Genomic DNA, 18,770 nt, shown 5'->3' on the forward strand with positions numbered 1-18,770 from the left:
GAAATTTAGGGGTTTACAGTTGGCAGCCACGTACTTCGATACCTCCGTTTGGGCCCGTCAACGAAACTTCAACAGTCACATTGTTGTCCAGTCTCGCACCGATCTCGGGTCCTTCCAACGTTTCATCGCAAAATTTGACATCCAAGTTCGGTTGCCGGATAAACCGTTCCATAAAAGACAAATAAGGGACCCCGATATGATAAGTCAAGTTTGACATTCGTATCCTCCAAGTTGTCTTTGAAGTTGGGGTGTTCCTCAATCTCGCATCAAGTTTTTGGCTAGACACTTTTCGATAGGATCCAAATCTCCTCGCTGCTATACGCGTTGGACACTGCCTGACACGCAAGCAGGACTTAAGTAGTAGTAGTAGTAATGCACGATTATTTTGAAGCAAGGTCTTCGCGGCTAACTTCCCTCACAAATTAAATTTTATGGTGTAAAAGGAGGGTTTTTCCCTAGAAAACAGCCAATTTTGCCCAGCAGTCATTCTTGCACGGAAAAAATTAAACTGCTGAATTAACAATTCAATTGCTTAAAAAAGTGATTGCAATGTTTCCATGTAGATTTTACAACAAAAAATGCTACTTTAACCACCCCCGTGGTTAAATTAGCTTACAATAGTGGTTAAAGTAGCATTTTTTTGTTGTAAAATTACGTTGGAACGTTGCAGTCACTTTTTTTAGCGATTGAATTGTTAAATCAGAAATTTAATTTTTTCCGTGTGAAAGTTAATAGCAGTGAAGTTGAATGCGTGTAACAACTATATTTATCGATTCTAGGTGAGACAAAGTGCCTCCGTTCGGATAAATTTTTTATAATACAGTTAAAAACTGAGTATTTACAGTGTTGCTGATTCATCAGAATCGTCCTTGATCATCTGACTCATGACTAATGAACGGTGCTTTGGAAATTGCGATTCTCACAAAATGACTACGCTGAATTTGTACTTCATTCCACCATAAATAATCCGTTTTCCTTGAGCCTGCGTCTATGAGTAGCGATTGTTTTACGTACACTTAAACGAGGAGAGCGTTTGTTGCAAACTTTCAAAAATTGCCAAATCGTTGAGTAACCTGCCATGCAAAAAAAAGACTGGTAGAGCAGTAGAATATACGTATTTATTTTATAGGCGTGCCTTAGCGACTTCGACCATTCACACCTCGTCTACAATTGGACCGCATTTAGCAGAAAGGAACAAACCCACATCAACTATTGTCATTTGACTGTGCAATTTAATTTTTTACAATAGAAGGTTCGTGGGGATTCTATTCAAAATTTTGAGGAATTTGCCTCGTACTATGCAGAATATCTACTGTTTGCACAAACATCCGCTCAACCGCTTTCATTTGAAAAATGAAGTTACCTAATGGGATTTGGCATTAGCTGATGTAGCTTGGTTCCTCTCTGCATAACGCGGTCCAATTTTGGTACGGATATTGTTACAAGTTGTGCACGTAGAAAAAAGTATGACGTGGGATACAGAATCTAAGTGCCAGCTTATTGGATAGACGATGAATTTAAATGCACTTTTGTAGGTTAAGATAATCGGCAAATGTCCTTGGGGTATTCTTTTTGCACATGGTGACAATTTTTCTGTACTCCATGACAGTTATATGCAGTCCATTTTCAAATTATCTTATTCTTGAATTTTGTTCCAGTTTGCTGTTGTACACTATTTCACTAAATATGGCTCAGGTGAATGTTACTTTGGCCAGGATATGATGTCAGATTCGTCAAGTTCCGATGAAGAAGACGCAAAATCCATCGACCAAAAATCACCAACCACTGTGCGTATTGATTTAAATAAATCGATCATAAATAGTTTTATTTTACATTATTCGCAAAAAATTAAAGACAAAAATTGCCTTTATTAAAAAATACTGACTGGTGGATTGAGTTGCGTGGAAAAAAATCAACTTCTTCTTGTTATATTGACACGCAAAATTGTATTTCAATAAATATTCATCGTTCAATAAAATATGCAATGAGATGCAGTTGTATGTTATTTGATCGATCTAGGATGTTGCATTCTAAGCAAAAATAAAAAGGAAATGGGAAGTGCTTTAAAAATTGTTTGAAGTCTGGAACCGTTTCTCAAGCATACATCAAGGATGACAGGCAATATCTCAGAAGCGAATCCAGCAATTTGGCAACACTGTCTTTCCTTCATTTAAACCTGTGTTGAATAATCGATTCTTGTTGAGGGACCTGGCTTCGTCAAGAATCGATACATTTCCGTTTATTTATTGGGAGAGAAACTATGTTGCCAGTTTGCTGAATCCGCCAATGAATTTCTTCAAAGTTCAACTTCAGAAGATTGGAGTAAGACTAGAATAATAGGAGATTGAATATCGACATCTCTTTCAAAATGAATTCAGATGTCTGCAAAATGAAAGAAGAGAACAATCTTAAAAATAAGGGAATACACCTATAAAAATGGAAAAACACAAAAAACATTCGGAAAAAATCTGATTCTTATGAGACAAAATTCCTGAGAAAATAAATGCCGCCGATGAAAGTGAATGGAAAAAATCCAGGGAAAAATTTTACTCTATCTAAGATTCTTCTAAAATTACAAAGCAAAAGAACAAGGCTTTGTTACCCGCAGTTGTATGTTTTGAAAAAATGTATGTTACGGGCTGATGAATTTTCTGCATAGCTCGTAATTAATGTACGTTCCCCAATTTCCGGAAATCAAGAGATTATCAATTCATTAAGAAACTATAGAGGCATCCTACAAAACAACCACCTTAACAGTCATAACGACTGATATTATTCGTACATGATGTTTTTTCTCACCCTTGTCTGTCCCCTCCCCCCCCCCATCTTGTCTATTTTTTTCTCCATAAACTGCAAAACTCATCTTGATAACCTCTTGGTTTTCTATTTTGTAGAGGCCTTCAAGTCACCAGCAGTCCTGTTATCAAAGTGCATCTTATTCAGTCAGCAGTTATGACTCTAGATATTTTGAGGTAATTTTTTCTTTGATTTTTTTTTCCTACTTGGTAGTACACTTGCACGTCTGGTTAAAAGCACAATGTTTTAGTATTTTATACTTTTTGAAATTTGTTTTAATTGTGGCTGAATTTTCAAGAGAGTTTCGAAAAGAATATCACTCAATCGATGCGCACGTATGCCAATGTCAATGTCAAGTCTGATAACAGAATTCTATAGTTATGATGTGTGTAATTTTTCAGTGTATCAAAATTCACAGTAACCAAAAATCACTTCCACACTATTAGAATTCGGGCTGACTTATTTTTTTAATAAATAAAATCCGTCACTTTTTCTTATAATATTAGTCCCTTTGTTCTAACTTTACAGGTTTTTCTTTTTTTATTTAATTGGTATAACACGGGTAAAGTATATACAATGGATTGATTAGACCTGCATGTTGTTTTTACAATTATTCATAACGTAATCTTAAAATTCTAAAAACACTTTTTGCCTTTACAGGTGATTCCATTATCTGAATGCGCCGTGCCAAGTATAAGAAGTCTAAGCAAATCGGGCTCAACTCAGAGTGCCTGTTGTGGTGAGTAAATTGGTGAACATTGTAGTTTATTTATAAAAAACCAAATGCGCCAATACATTCATAAAAACGCCTGACTAGGTAAATTTCTTAATTGCATATATGTCGTTATTCTTATAAAGAGGTTCAGTGCAGCATTTTTAATTGGTATCAAACTCAAGCATCAATGGAGCACGCAAGTGGAAGGAACAGCAGTGTATAGCTCTATTATAACGCTCCTCATTTTCTGCGCATTTCAAAGGCTAGAATGTATGGAATTGGAGAATGCGAATCCTTAATGCGATATTGCAAATCGTTGTTCAATATTTAATACGGAATTTGATCATCAGTTTTTCTTGAGATTCTCTGTTGATTGTCTTCGGTAATTCTGAAACGCTCATAGAAAATGTGGAGAAAATTTAAGTTTTTACTTGTGGAAAGAAGTCAAAAACGACCAAAATTTCATAAACGCTGTAATGAAGATACACGTGTTTTTAGATACATCGCTAATGGCTTTTCACCGGGAAACTATTTTCTAGTGTATTAAAGTTCTCATAAAAAATTCACTGTACGTATAAACTTTTTCGTTCTGTATAGTTTTTGCTCAACATGAAACAGAAAAAAACTCGTGCATCCAGTAGCTTCGTTGGACGGATTTAACATCCCTCTCTACATAAGGGATTTTTTTTTTTTTATTTCCTCTAATCATCTATTTTTTCAACAATTAAATATCAATATTTCTAGTTGAGGTTTTGTGAGTCAGTCCATTCTACACGATCAAGCGGAAATTCACATAAAGCTTCAAAGCATCTTGCTGTTACTTTCGTCCGAATTTAAAGAAATCAGACACTGGAAAAAAAACACAGTGGATCTAGAGTCCAGGCTCTTAAAAACATCGACAAGAAAAAATACTCTTGATTCAATCAGATTTAAGCTTATAAATCAAGAACCAAGCCTCTTAATTTGAGCGGATTTCCTATCGATTTAAGCTTAAATCTGGTTGAATCAAGAGTCCTTTTTCTTGTCACAGTTTTCAAGAGTCGAGACTCTAGATCCAATGTGTTTTTTTTTCCAGTGAACAGTGTCTTAGCTGCAGCGTTCAATGCGGAATTACTTTAAAAAAATGTGTGAATCGTACACTTAAGTACGATTCTCTCCTGAATAACGCCCAAATTACTGAAGGCTTTAGAGTGATAGATATGACAAAACTCTCGAAATTGTCATCGATTTCATCATCGGTATGCTACCGTTTAGCTTTCAAGGAGGCGTCGACAATTGAGTTGAGAACACATCAAACAAGAAAACAGAAAAAAACACTAACAAACATTGATTGGAGTGTATATTGTTTTGATTTTGAATTTCAAACAAAACGCCAACTGAACGAAAGCCACGCCGCACCCTGGACCGAATCATTAGAAGTTGGACAAAATCTTGAAACTTTGAAAGCTGATATTTTGAAAAATATGAATCAAACAAGTTTTAAAGTAGTTCCATTGATTTTTCGTGAAATTTCCTTTCAGAAACCCCCCTTGACATTAATCTTGTGACGGAATAAACATCAAAATTTGAATTTTTAGCAAAAAATTTCTTTTCCGACCTCTTCTATTCGCTCGATCCACCGTGCGCCGTTTCTACACTTGAACTTCGCGAGCAAGATTTAAGTGGCGCTCTCTGACGAGAAGTATACGAAAGAAAGGAAAACCTCTACAGCTACCGCGTTCAGAATTTTTCCGTTCGGTAGCGCTCTATGTTATACAGCATTTCGTGTAAAGTCAGTCTTCGATAAATTCACACTTATTCGACTTCGAGAAGTAAGTTTGTAAAAATCAAATCTTTCTTGACCGATAATAGCTTCCGTTTGGTAACGGTGAAAATTGATTTCGAACTCCTGTTTTTTTTTTTTTTTTTTTTCAATATCATAGTCGATGAAAGCAAATATTGGAATTTCATAACGCAAGTCTTCAATTTCTCCGTTTATGTCGAAAAATATCTCTTTTCTTGTCTTTACCAAGTGGGGTCTGAGGGTTTTCATGTTTATTTATTTTTTACTTTTTATTTTCATCGCCTGGTTGATAAATTGCGGTTGAGATAACTATGTAACGTTCCAGGCATTTTGTATGTTTTTCAGCCTAACTTACTCATTTTTTCGGATTTGTTTTTAACTTATGTATACATATTTGTTTCTCAAAAAATAAAGGAAAGAATATGAAAAATGAAAGCTTGTAGAAAGTTTCGAAACTTTATATCGGCATATCTTCCTTTCGAGACTCCATCGAAGAAGTGGAAAATACAACAACACCGATACTGCCATGTTAAGGAAAAATGCCGTATGAACCTCCAGGGGTTGCCATATTTCCTCTGATAAAATACAAATTTATTAGGGCAATTATAAATATTTTTCCTCCAATGGGCCTGTTGCAAACTTTTGCTAGAGCAGAATGAAGAGTTGTTTCCTATAGATGATGCCTCAAAAATCACGATGAGCGCATCGGCAAAGTCTGAAATGCACTCATAAATTCACAATCTGCGTAAGAAATTTGCGTTATTTTGAGCTTCCCGCTTCAAAAACGATACTACCGCACAGGTGAACATTTTGTTAGATGAGTCCCTCCATCGTCGGCCATATTCATCATGGCCGACGCTTGCGCAGTTCCGCGAGTAATTCAAGGAGAGTTCAAGATCAATTAAGGCGGGCGAGGAAAATATAAACGTAAACACGCCGATTGTTATCTGGTATAATCCTGTTCAGGTGTTATCTCGTCCCATCACAGGTGTTTCGGCGGACTGGCGTCGGCCATGATGAGTATTGCCGCCAATGGAACGACTCCTCTAACAAAATGTTCACCTGTACCGTAGTATCGTTTTCGAAGCGGGAAGCTCAAAAAACCGCAAATTTCTTGGGCAGATTGTGAAGTTATGAGTGCATTTCAGACTTTGCCGATGCGCTCATCGTGATTTTTGAAGCATTATCTGCAAGGAACAACTCTTAGTTTTGCTCTAGCAAAATTTTGCAACAGGCCCATTATTCGGACTATTTTGTTCGCAATTAATTCTAAAGGATCTGAAAATGTCACGGAAAAATAAACATAGATTTCTTCAAAAATACTTGTTTTATCCGCGAAAATTTGGCAACTCTCGAATGTTCGTACGGCTTTCTTCCTTAGTACGGCAGGATACTCTACCGTTTTATTATCTTGTGTACGAGAATTTGTATCCATCAGAATTGAAGGCGTTCTGTATTCTAAGAGCTGCTTGTTCTTGCTCGTGAATCTCAACTTACAAATATTGTAAATTTTCAAAGGGACCTGTGTTTTTCGGTGGAGGATAGCCAAAAAAATTATTTTGAGTCACCTTTTTTTCAATTCTTCGACCCCCCCCCCCGCATCCCTCGCGGTGTATCGATTTCAACTTGGTACTTTACAAAGTCTCTAAGTACTTGTCCTTTGGCACCTAAAAGGTTTATCTTAAACTTGCTTCTTCGCCCGCTACGCAGTTTTAGGTGTTTCCTAAACAATGTTTTTTCCCGAGTTGGTGTGTTTTCGAACTCACTGATTTAATGCATTGCAATGTTGCTAAGATTGTGCAACTTCTTTTGTCTTGGAGGAAAAACCCGATTATCCCTTAATAGTTTCTATTTTACTCGCTAAAAACTGTAAATTTAAGACAAAAATTACCATCTAAATTTCATAGTTTTTCACAATTTCCGCAATTTAATTGCAAAGGATGAAGTTGCACAATCTTAGCATCATTGCAATGCTAGTGGTTCCTTTTTGCAAAATGCAATCCAATTAACTGTCTTAACTGAAACTTGAGCATTTTGGAGTTACCGAGTTGGTGTGTTTTCGATCTGACTGATTGATTTGATGTTTGCTTTCAGGACTAAAGCCACAACCCCGAAAAAAGAGCCTGGACGAGGTGACTGTCTACTCGTCGAGCTCGAGCCGGTACCGCGGGAACTCGAGCGACCAGAGCCTGCGGAACCTGGAGCGGCACGAGTCGCGGCACAAGAAGCGGCGCCACACCCCGCGCTTCAACTCCGTCTCCAAGATCGACCGCATCTCCCGGGTCGTCTTCCCCATCTGCTTCCTCATCATCAACATCATCTACTGGTACCTCTACCTCTACCGCAGCGAGCGCATCGCCCCCGCCGACAGTTAACGACCCCCCGCCCAGCCGCTCCAGCCCCATCGCGACGCATCCCCCTGTTTCGCTGCCCATGCCCACCATGTCGAGGATATTTTTCGCGGCTGTGTTGGTCCCTGCTAGAGTGTGTTTACACGGAAAAAAAATCACAATCCCACTGCACTCCTAGCAGATTTTGGCGCCGGATATTAGGGTAGTTGCACAAGCCAGAGGTATATACGAGGGCTGTCCCAAAAGAAACCGGACTTTTGTCATAGAAGGCGAACCGAGCGTCGTAATGAAGTTTTCTTGGGCTTGTTTGAAAGCTGATAAGCTACTGGAGATGCTGTTTTTTACAAAATGCAAAAATTCGTCCTAGTAAGGAAACTACACGCTTTGGAATAAAGGAAAGTCAAACTCAAGTTGCGATTTTTGTCTTTATTTCAAGAAAAATTTAGCTACAACTTAAAAAAAATACCTAGGATTTAAGTTAAAAACTTCGTTGCTCTCATTCAAATGCTTAAAAGTAAGGAAATTAATATTTCAAGCAGCTTACTAAGTCATCACCTATCTCCTTCAAAATACCCGCCAGTTTTGTCGATGCATTTTTGCCACCGTTTCTTCAATTGGGAGAAACACTGTTGGAAATCCTCAGGTTTGAATGATCGCAATTCCTTCAAGGTATTCTCTTAAATTTCCGGAATGGTTTGAAAACGTCGATCTTTCAAGGTAGATTTATGTCGTGGAAATAAGGAAAAATCACACGGAGCCAGGTTAGGTGAATAAGGGGGATGAGGGAGGACATTCATGGCATTCTTTGCACGAAATTCGCCAATTTGGAGGGATGCATGGGTAGGTGCATTATCGTGATGCAGAAACCAGGAATTTTCTCTCCAAAGCTCAGGCCTTTTTCAGCGGACATTTTTGCGTAATCGTCTTAGAACACCATTGTAATATTCGCGATTGACAGTTTCACCTTAAGGAATTGCGATCATTCAAACCTAAGGATTTCCAACAGTGTTTCTCCCAATTGAAGAAACGGTGGCAAAAATGCATTGACAAAGCTGGCGAGTATTTTGAAGGGGATAGGAGATGACTTGATAAGCTGCTTAAAATGTTAATTTCCTTATTTTTAAGCATTTGAATTAGAGAGCACCGAAGTTTATAACTTAAAAACTGGGTTTTTTAAGTTGTATCTAATTTTTCTTGAAATAAAGATAAAAATCGCAACTCGAGTTTGACTTTTCTTTATTCCAAAGTGTGTAGTTTCCTTACTAAGACGAATTTTTGCATTCCGTAAAAACCAGCATCTCCAGTAGCTTATCAACTTTCAAACAAGCCCAAGAAAACTTCATTACAACGCTAGGTTCGCCTTCTATGACAAAAGTCCGGTTTCTTTTGGGACAGCCCTCGTAGTCAGGGTTGCCACAGTCAAGGAAAACCGGAGATGTCAGGGAATTTTAAAAAGTCGGGAAAATCCGGGATATATAAGGGAAAATTACGAAAATGTCAGGGAAAATTCGTTTAATCACCTTCATGTGCTTCTTAGAATGGGTTTGAGGTTTCGAACAAAACATTTTGCCTGAAAACTATTTTCAATTATGCCTTCTTGACCATCCGTCACATCTTCAATAGTCAGGGAATCTCACTAAAATGTGTCAGAGAAATCAGGGAAATGTCAGGGCATTTCATTTTCGACAATCCTGTATAGTTAAGTCGGCATGGTTCGATCAACCATACCTCTCGCCAGTGGCGGATCCGGGGGGGGGGGAGGCACGGTCGCATACCCCCTCCCTTTGAGTCAGAAAAGAGGAAGAAAGAAGGGCAAAAGGAGGAAAGGTGGATGAAGAGGGTGAGAAAAAAAGTGTTCCCATAAAATGACTGAAATGATATCAAACCAGATCTTCAGAGCTATTTAACCAAGTTTACCAAAAAAAAAAGTTTTTCAATACCGCAGAAATTAATAGGCCACATACCAAAATGAAATTTCTCTAAAAGGGGCATCATCCGTTAATATTTAACTTTCGAATAATGCACAAATACGCTAAAAGTGCTTAAAATTCAATTTGGGAGGGGTTGAATTTTTTGAAAATTTTCCAAGGGAGACCTCGCCACCCCCTTGCTCGGAAGGGGGGGGGGGGTCGTCCCCACCTAGACCCCCTACTCGGCATTACCTACTGCCCCCCTCCGATTCAATCTGTCTTCGCCACTGCCTCAACCTGGTGCCCTCGTAGTCGACATAAGTGTGGTTGAATTAACTATACCGCTAGCTGTTGCCTTTGCATTTCTAGGTAGTGCAACTACTCTTCTGCCTGGCGCCGAAATCAGCTGGAGGTATAGTTGGACTTCATTTTGCAATTTGGAACTATACATTCTGGCCCGGTTTAAAAACAACGTATGTGCCATTAGTTTCCCTATGCACATAAGTGTTTTTTCAGATGAACCATAATTTAAAGTTCCAAATTGCATAATGCAGTCCAGTTGAGATTGTGATACTTTTTTTTTCCAGTGTAAGGATCGACACACGTTCATGGTTGAATGAGTCATTAGATCGGCAGGCAAGCTATTAAAATTGATAGATAAAGCGATAGACAAAGGCGATAAAGGGAGTATGGAGCGAATCTACTGGTTGAAACGGGTGGTCCTTAAGGACTGAAGAAAGTATGTACTGACGTGCTAAGTAAAAACGCCGTATCAAAATTCGAATTCGAACGTTGCCGAATTTCCTCTCAAAAATATTTATTTTTGAATGAAGTTATGAATATTTTTTCTTGGTACTTTCAGAATTTTTAGATCAAATTATAAACAAAATCCTCTGAGAAATCGAAAGAGAAATATTCACAAATTTTCCGGAAAATTTGTGATTTTTCAAAAGAAATTCGGAAACGCATGATAACTCATACGAAGTTTTTCCTCGACGTGGTAGTATAGGAAGAGTACGTAGAAGTCGGTAATTTTAAGGTTAGGTCATTGAGCTTTCAGGGCCAAAAGCAGCAGCCAATCTATGAATTCAAATTATCAAGAGTGATTTAATGTTACAATTATCACGACTTGTCGTTTGTAAAGCACTATTGTTCTTAGTGTTCTAGACGCTCATTAATGAATATTCTTGGCCATCTTGGTCTGATATTGGAATCCGAAGTTGGCAGTGACACTTTTTGTGATGGAAGATTGGCTGCTCTGTTGGGCCCTAAAAGCACCATAATTTGACAAGTCCGCACTTTCTTCAAATGGATAATCTATTACAGACTGAGGGGGAAAATGACGGACTGTAGGGTCTCTATTGTCAGTTACCGTTAGTTAGTCTATTACATATCGTCTTACGTTTAGCCCATCGCAACTATCCCCGTCCACCAATAGGGTTACTCAATTTTCCCTGTCTTTTATGTCTATACACCTCTTTGTCTATCAATTTCAATAGTCGGCCCGCAAGTACTCTCGTCAAAACGGCCCCTCGTGAACCCATACGACCCTGATGGGTCCCTATGAGAATCGATCACTGGACAAGGTCTACATTAGATATTAGCGTCATCACTTGTTTTTTTCTTGAAAATTTTTACAATAAAACGATTCACATGACGGGACGTTTGGAGATTAACTTTTAACAAGATATTAACAAGTATTTTCAACACAGATCGAACGGAAGTTTAAATTATACGAGAAACGAAATTCGTACTTTTGTCATTTTACCAAAGTGATTGTAAACACTTAGATCTTGTTTAAGAGTTGATTTAGAGACTTACCGTTATGTGATTCTTTTTCCCAGTGAAATTTTGAAGAGAGAACATGTTGCGTGGTGCTTCAATTCATAACTTGTCTGGCGGCTCATATCATGGGAAGCCATGGGGATGTCATGGAGACCCATTCAGATGAACAGTACACCTATGAACCTACACCTTAAAAAACGCACCACGATTTGGGATTTACTAGTACATATACTTTTGGAATTTTCAAAGTGGTTCTTGATCAAGTTTTCCCCACAAATACCTGGAATATTCCAGCTGGATATGAAGTTTAAGAATTTTGACGAGATATCCGAAACTCCAAAAATTATCAATGGATCGATCGACATTGAATCTCGACCCGAAGCATACTTGTAAAAACCTCGTTCAAGAACTGAGCTTCCCCTTGCGCGAATACCGTTTCGCTTAGAAGTTGGAGAGAAAACATGTAATGAAATGTTGCAGATCGTTGGTTTCTTTTTTGAGCGATAGGTTTAAAAGAACAAAAAACAAAAAAACGTTTCTTCCTTATTCGTGAGCTGAATTTGGAAATTTTCATCAAATTTTGCGTCTACGTATTTCACTTCTTTTGAAAGGATTTTTGAGAATGATAATGAATGGGATATTTATTTTCTTAAACTGCATAGTGGTTTATTGACACTAATTGCGGTCTGAAGGTAATGAACATAGCTATTATACGTCTGGAATTTTTGAGGTAGGCAACGAATCATCCTCCTCGCTGCAACGATGCTCAGTCTTTCTTTTCGATTTCGCACCACTTACATTAGACAAATAATTTAAGAATAATAATTTAGCTCCTTTCTTTGTTCTAGCAGCACTTTGCAAGTGGAGTCGGAAATATTGCTGAAAACTTCATATTGACAATGAGGGAAAATTTAAAAATCAGGGAAACTGAAAATTTCCAATTTAACTTAAAATTGGATTGCATTTTGCAAAAAGGAACCTAAAGCATTGCAATAATGCTAAGATTGTGCAACTTCATCCTTTGCAATAAAATTACTGAAACCATGAAAAAATATGAAATTTACATAATAATTGTTGTCTTACATTTATAGTTTTTAGCGAGTAAAATATGATTTGCTAATGGATAATCAGGTTTTTCTTCTAAGACAAAAGAAGATGCGCAATTTCAGCAACATTGCAATGCTCCTGGTTTCTTTTTGCAAAATACAATCCAATTGAGAGATGAGCGTTTTACTTGCTTGCGTCAAAAATAGTTTCAAGATGGTGGGCCCTTTGAAAGTGACCAATGAAACTCCAGATGATTGAAACAAATGTGATATGATAACCATTGAGGAAGGGCAGTGTGTTTCATTTCCATATACTGCCAAGTTTATCATATGAACAAATATAGACGTTCAACAAATAATGTATCGTTGATTAAACTACCCTCCTTCCCGGAGTTGGAAAAAGAGCTGCAATAATAATTTTCATTCGAATAATGCCGAATTATTTTATCGTTTATAGTGGTTAGAAGACACAAGACATGTTTCTCGCCTAATCTTGTGTTTTACGGTCTTTTTCTGTGATTACTATTTCCAGTATATTAATTCGATAAATTTTTATAGTGATTGTTTTAATTGATGTAAATAAACGGTTATAGAATATTTCACTTTTGTCTATTAATGCTTGATCCTCATCCATCTCTTTGTGAACATATTGAAGGCACCGGTAAAAAGGAGTCGAATCATAAGTTCCTATTTGATTTAAAAGTTCGGCATCGAAAAGTACATATTTCATGTAACTATGCCAGAAATCTTGAAATATATTCAAACAAGGGCTCTCTAACCCTTTTTTTTAAAGTAATCTGGTTGACTTTCTATTTTGTTAGTTCACTAATTCAGTCAAAATTGATCTTGTTGGTACCAAAAAAATGCATTTTTTTCGAGCGTATGGCTCCGCGTCGTGAGATTCTAAATTATTGTGCTGTGAGAATGGACAATTCTCATGCAATAAAAATTCTTCTGAGTAAATGAAATAGATTAGTGCATAAAATTTGCGTTGAATGTGAATAACGAAGATCTTTCCATAGTTTTCTACAAGTTAACATAGTTTTTCTAGATTTCTCTGATAAGTAAGTATTTTCGATACCGCCGTATCAAGGGCAGGGCCTGCCTTACCTACTTGCCGCCCCTTCTCATTCGTTTTGAAACATCGATACAAACCATCAAGTGAACGTGCCGGAGGAGGAGGGGTACATAAGACGCATTTACTCGTGTTGGGCATATTTTTAGTGAAAGCCCTGTCAACACTAGCGAAAGTTCATGGAACTTTGCGCGAAAATTAAGTTCCCTAAACCTATCTCTGTGTGGACGAGGCCTTTCATTTATAAGAAAAGAACAAACAAATTATCAAAGAATAAACATGATTGTGGTTGAATGATTTTCATTTCCGTCAACAAGCCAACCACACTGTGTTAAGCGCAATTTGTGAAGTATCCCTACAGTCTTGTAGGCGCTATGCGTTTAGCGCTGACCGCACTGTTTTTAATGCAACGTGTGAAGTATTCATGCAGTCTTGTAGGCACTATGAATTTCACGCCAACCGCTGCTGACCGCACTACGTTAGACACGCACTACGCAATGCGGGAAGTATTCATGAAGTCTTGTAGGCGCTAATATGTGCTTCATGCTGACCGGCGCGCCGAGGGCTTCTCCTTTCCATCTCAAGTCCTCGTCATCATTGCTCTCTGCGCCGCGCCACTCCAGGCCAAATTGCGTGTTTGTTTTCTCTCTCAACTGGACTAATGAAAGGTGCTGTCTCTTGTATCACCGAAAGACGAACAAATTAGAAATTACTATACTTTAACTCTCAGGAAATGAGAGATTTTTTCGCCTTTTCTCTTTTGTAATTTTTTCTCTTAATCAGATTTTTTTCTAGACACTTACGTTTTTTTGAAAAAATTACATCTTTTTCCGCCCCCTAAATTTGCCACTATGGGCCGCGGCCCATGTGGCCACCCCCTAAATCCGACCCTGATCAAAAGGGGTTATGAAAGGTGGCAACACTGCTTGCCCTCCATTCAAATGTATGTAAAACAATCGATTCTTGGTATGGCAGCTGGCCGTATGTAAAATCGATATTTTTAATAGATTTAAATGGAGGAGAAACAGCGTTGCCAACTTGCAATATCGCCCTTGCGTCGTATTAGCTCGCCAGTGACGCAACCATGGCTGCGTCATTTTTTGACATTAACCGCATGTCCTGATTCCTTCTCATTGTGAACATTTTCAGGACCTCGCACAGAAGATTCGTGCACCTAATTCCGTAAACTGGCTCAAAGTCCTAATCGAAACATACTTCCAGTTTTCGCGAGGCCAAAGTTAATGAAAATTAAGTGAAACTCTTCCCAAAGTTCGTATTCGATACACCAAACAGGTGAGACCGTGTCGATATCGATTGGCTCAATATGTAAACACAGTCTCAAAAGTCAATTTAGAAATCTAAGGTAAATGTTCTTTTGTGATCGAATTTTTATTAAAATCAATGCAGAGTGTGCAAACATTTCAAAATCATGAGTTAAAAAACGCTGACTATGCGAGTACAAATATTAAAGCCTAACAGAGCGGAGCGGCGTGCTACCAGCGCGAGAGGCTCACTGGCGTCTACAAACCTAAGTGGATACTTCACGTATTGCACAATGCTTGAAGTATCCACTTAGGTTTGCAGGCGCCAATGCGCGTTTTGCGCTGGCCGCCCGCCTGCCGTGCGGCGGCGCCTGAAAGCAACTATTTTACAACAGAGGTGTTGCACAGTATCGTACGAAATTGAATGTATTAAGAATGACAAGTATCCTCAAAAGTACAGATCTTTCCTCGCAAAATAAATCAAAATACTTATCGTACACAGGAAAAATCTAAGAGCCTTTAGCTGAGGCAAATATAGAGGTTTATCCGGTTCTGGTATAACAAGGTGGGAACTTCTTGAAAGATAATTAAGTCTTGTTACACCAAAGAGGTGTAGAGAGTTTTAGTGAATCTTGTCTCATGGAATTGACGCTCCCCCATTTTTACCAAAACTCTCAACTGTATATTATTGCGCGGACAAAAAATCGTTGACGAAATGTCCTATAACCGTATTGCGTTGCATCCCAGTTCGCGAGAGTTGGATAAAACAACTCCTCATTCGAAATATTAACTTGTGCGCATTCGCATTGAAGCGGGGAAGCAATATAAATAATGATTATTTCTCAGGCAGATTGTGAAGTTAGGAATGTATTCCAGACTTTTGATGCGCTCATAGTTCTTTTCCAGCCACTTTCAACAAGAATCAACATTTCTCTTTGCTCTAGCTGAAGTTTGAAACAGGCCCATTTGGACTGCGTTTATCAGAAAGTAACCAAGCCGCATCAGTTATTGCCAAATGTAATCGAGCAATTTAATATGTTACAGTAGATCGTCTGTGCAGAGTTTTGAAATTTTTAAAGAATTTGCTTTGTCTTCGCAGAAAATTCACCGAGATTTGCACAAAAATCTGCGCAACCGTTTTCATGTAAAAAATTACATTGCTCAAAATGTTTCTACGGATCTGGGTGTCTCATTGGAAATTTTGAAACCACCTAGTATGACGCACAAAAAAAATAAAAAAATAATAATAATAAATAAATTTGACATTAGCTGATGTAGCTTGGTTCCTTTCTGTCTTACGCGGTCCGCTTATCCCAGGCCGTAGAATGCTCCATCGATACGGTAACCAATCTGCACAACCATTTTTATGTAAAAAAAATTACATTCCCCTAAATGTTCTACGGATCTGGGTGTCTCCTCGGAAATTATAAAACCACCTTGTGTGACACCCCCCCCCCCCAAAAAAAAAAAAAAAAAAAAAAAAAAAAAAAAAAAATTGACTTTAGCTGAAAGGGCTTGGTTCCTTTCTGTTTAACGCAGTCCGCTTATCCCTGGCCGTCGAACGCTCCGTCGATACGGTAACCAATAGTTGCTTGATCCCTCAATACCTCATACTCGAAGACGACCGACGACAGAATTCAAGACTCGGGATTCTTAACCCCCCCCCCCCCCTCCGCACTGCTTCTCCCCGCAAGCCTTAATGAGCTGGAATTGGTGGCGCTGGGAGTAGAAGCGGAAGAAGATGAATCCGCCCTCATTATTTAAGTATTAGCGGGGACGGCGAGAGGATCCGATTGGTCGGGCGGCGTCGGCTGCGCGTCCGGGGTTCGCTGCGGACTGGCTGTCAGGTCAGGCCTCACCATCCGACGTCGCGCGCCCTCCGCAAGTCGCCCTCCACCGCCGAGCAGCTCTTCGGCCACCTTCCCCGAGAACCGACAAGTAAGTAACGCTTCTGTGCTTTTCAATTTTTTCCGCCGTTGCACGAATAGATTTAGGCAGTGGTCTCCTTCACTGAAAAAAAAATCTCGGTGTATTTACTAAGAAAAGGGTAAAATTACCAAGAATTCAGGGTTCTATTTGATCCCAGTTTTTTCTTGGTAAAATTACCATTTATGGAATCGGTAATTTTACGGAGAAATCTCGGTAAAATTATTGAACTTTCTCGGTAATTTTACTGGACCTTGGTAAAAACGCCAATATTTTTTATCGACTGTGGTAGAATTACCGAGATAAAATGGCGAAGTTACCGTGAATTGATTACCAATAAAAGTGATATTCTTACCTGAAAAAAACAGTAAAAATACAGGTTTTTAGGTGAGCTTACCAGTCCGTTTTGGTAAAATTACCAAGAATTGGTAAAAAAAAGTGAGATGGTAAAGGTACCAACGGACCTTGGTAAAAACGCCGAGAATTTTTTTTCAGTGTTCTCTGCCGTGCAACGCAAAAACGCCGTAAACGCCATTTTAAATTTTTTGGAAACAATGTATCAAAGCAGGCACACTTGCGTACCTTGGGACAATGTTTTTACAGAATTCCTTCGCAAAATACTATCAAGAACTTAATGTGAAAATTTGAGGTACATGAGTAAAACAGTTTTTATTTTATTAAGTGTTAAGTTCCAAAAAACGCGGGGAAATTTAGATGGATTTACGGCGTTCTTGCTGAGCACGGCAGTTCTATGCCCGTCAAAAGTTCCGGGATTCGGAACTTTTTTGTTCCAACACTCCATGACCGTCAATTGTTCCGGGATTCTTTTAAGATTTTTTTAAAAGTTCGAAGAAAGTTCCGGAAAATGCAAAAAGATCCGAAACATCTCGGGAATTTCAAAAGTTCCGGGAAAAATTCAGAAAAATGTCAAAAGTTCCGAAACTCGGTACTAGTTCCGGGAAATGGGAGCACTGGGTTTAGGGTTGAATTGATGGTGGGTTGACATATCCGCACAAAATTTCCAATTTTTATATTTTTTCACAAAAACCTGGATTGATATTTCCGCACAAAATCAGTCTGCAAAACTTTATCTTTGGCAGGATTTGACAACACGGCGCAGCCAATTGAATCGTGTTTCTCATAATCCACCCACAAAAAAAATTTAGAAGAATCAGAGGGACTCATTTTACTAACCTATTGCTCATGAGGGATCGCTGGGTGGTGAGGTATAACTTGCACGGAAAATATTTAGTGCGAAAACGTTGATCATGATTTTTGTGCGGAAATGTCAAAATCCCAGATTTTGTGCGAAAAATGTGTACAACCTCATTGATAATTCGTCGCTCTCCTCAGAAGAGAACGCAACATTAATGTTACCTAAAATTCGATGTTGCCAAATTCACCCGTGCAGATTGCTTTTTTACCATAAGAATTTTTTTGAATTTTTATCTGCAAGTTCAACAAATTTTTCCTCTGATCTCATTAAAAAATCAGACAAATTTTCAAGAAGAATTGTGCAGGTTCATTTTCGCAAAAAAATTGAATCGTTCCAGTTAATTTTTTAACCTTGGTATGAAGTTGCGTTTCTTCGATGTTCCCAAATTTCTCCGCGCGGATTAAATTTTTACCAAGAGAATCTTCCGAATTTTTAACTGAAAATTTCACAAATTTTACCTCTGATTTCATTCAAAAATCAGACAAATTTTCAATAAAAACTGTGTAGGTTAATTTTCGTACAAATGTAATTTTTCAAGTCAATTTTTCAACCTTCGAATGGAGTTACGTTCTTTCGTGCAGGAAACTACGAATCGTCTTTGTGATCCCAATAATTGTCATCCCTCGTGAGGATCCATTGCAAAAGTTATGCCTCTGACTTTTATTTGAGATTTGGAAAAATTATCCTTTCTATACTGTTTTGCAACTGATCTCCTCAATTCTCCCTAAATCACACATCAAATCATATCTACGGCTAAAAAGCGAAACCACGTGTCTTCGGATGCGACTTTGCAGACTTCTTGTCACACTTTATTTTAATTATGATACTTTTGTGAGGGCTCCCTTAAACCTCCCTGAATCATAATGTAAGAGACCGTCTTTGAAATACGTAAAGCTCTGGGGGGA

General features: G+C 38.3%; 2 protein-coding genes across 4 annotated transcripts in view; both read left to right on the plus strand.

Moving 5' to 3' along the window:
* Nucleotides 1-12,988, plus strand: part of LOC109044655 (gamma-aminobutyric acid receptor alpha-like) — a 164,974-nt gene extending 151,986 nt beyond the window's left edge. For both annotated transcript variants that reach the window (XM_072305092.1, XM_072305091.1), the window contains exons 10-13: nt 1,659-1,787; nt 2,895-2,972; nt 3,457-3,535; nt 7,389-12,988. In XM_072305092.1, coding sequence (XP_072161193.1) covers nt 1,659-1,787; nt 2,895-2,972; nt 3,457-3,535; nt 7,389-7,669 — 567 coding nt within the window. In that variant the 3' untranslated portion in view covers nt 7,670-12,988. The remainder of the gene's footprint in view (nt 1-1,658; nt 1,788-2,894; nt 2,973-3,456; nt 3,536-7,388) is intronic.
* Nucleotides 12,989-16,496: 3,508 nt separating this feature from the next.
* Hdc (histidine decarboxylase) overlaps nt 16,497-18,770 on the plus strand; it is a 36,967-nt gene continuing 34,693 nt past the window's right edge. The window contains exon 1 of one of the 2 annotated variants that reach the window (XM_072304941.1): nt 16,497-16,661. The gene's annotated coding sequence lies outside the window, so the exon portion shown is untranslated. The remainder of the gene's footprint in view (nt 16,662-18,770) is intronic. The other variant, XM_072304940.1, reaches the window with a different exon arrangement.

The sequence above is a fragment of the Bemisia tabaci genome, chromosome 10, assembly GCF_918797505.1.
Source record: "Bemisia tabaci chromosome 10, PGI_BMITA_v3".
NCBI lineage: Eukaryota > Metazoa > Arthropoda > Insecta > Hemiptera > Aleyrodidae > Bemisia > Bemisia tabaci.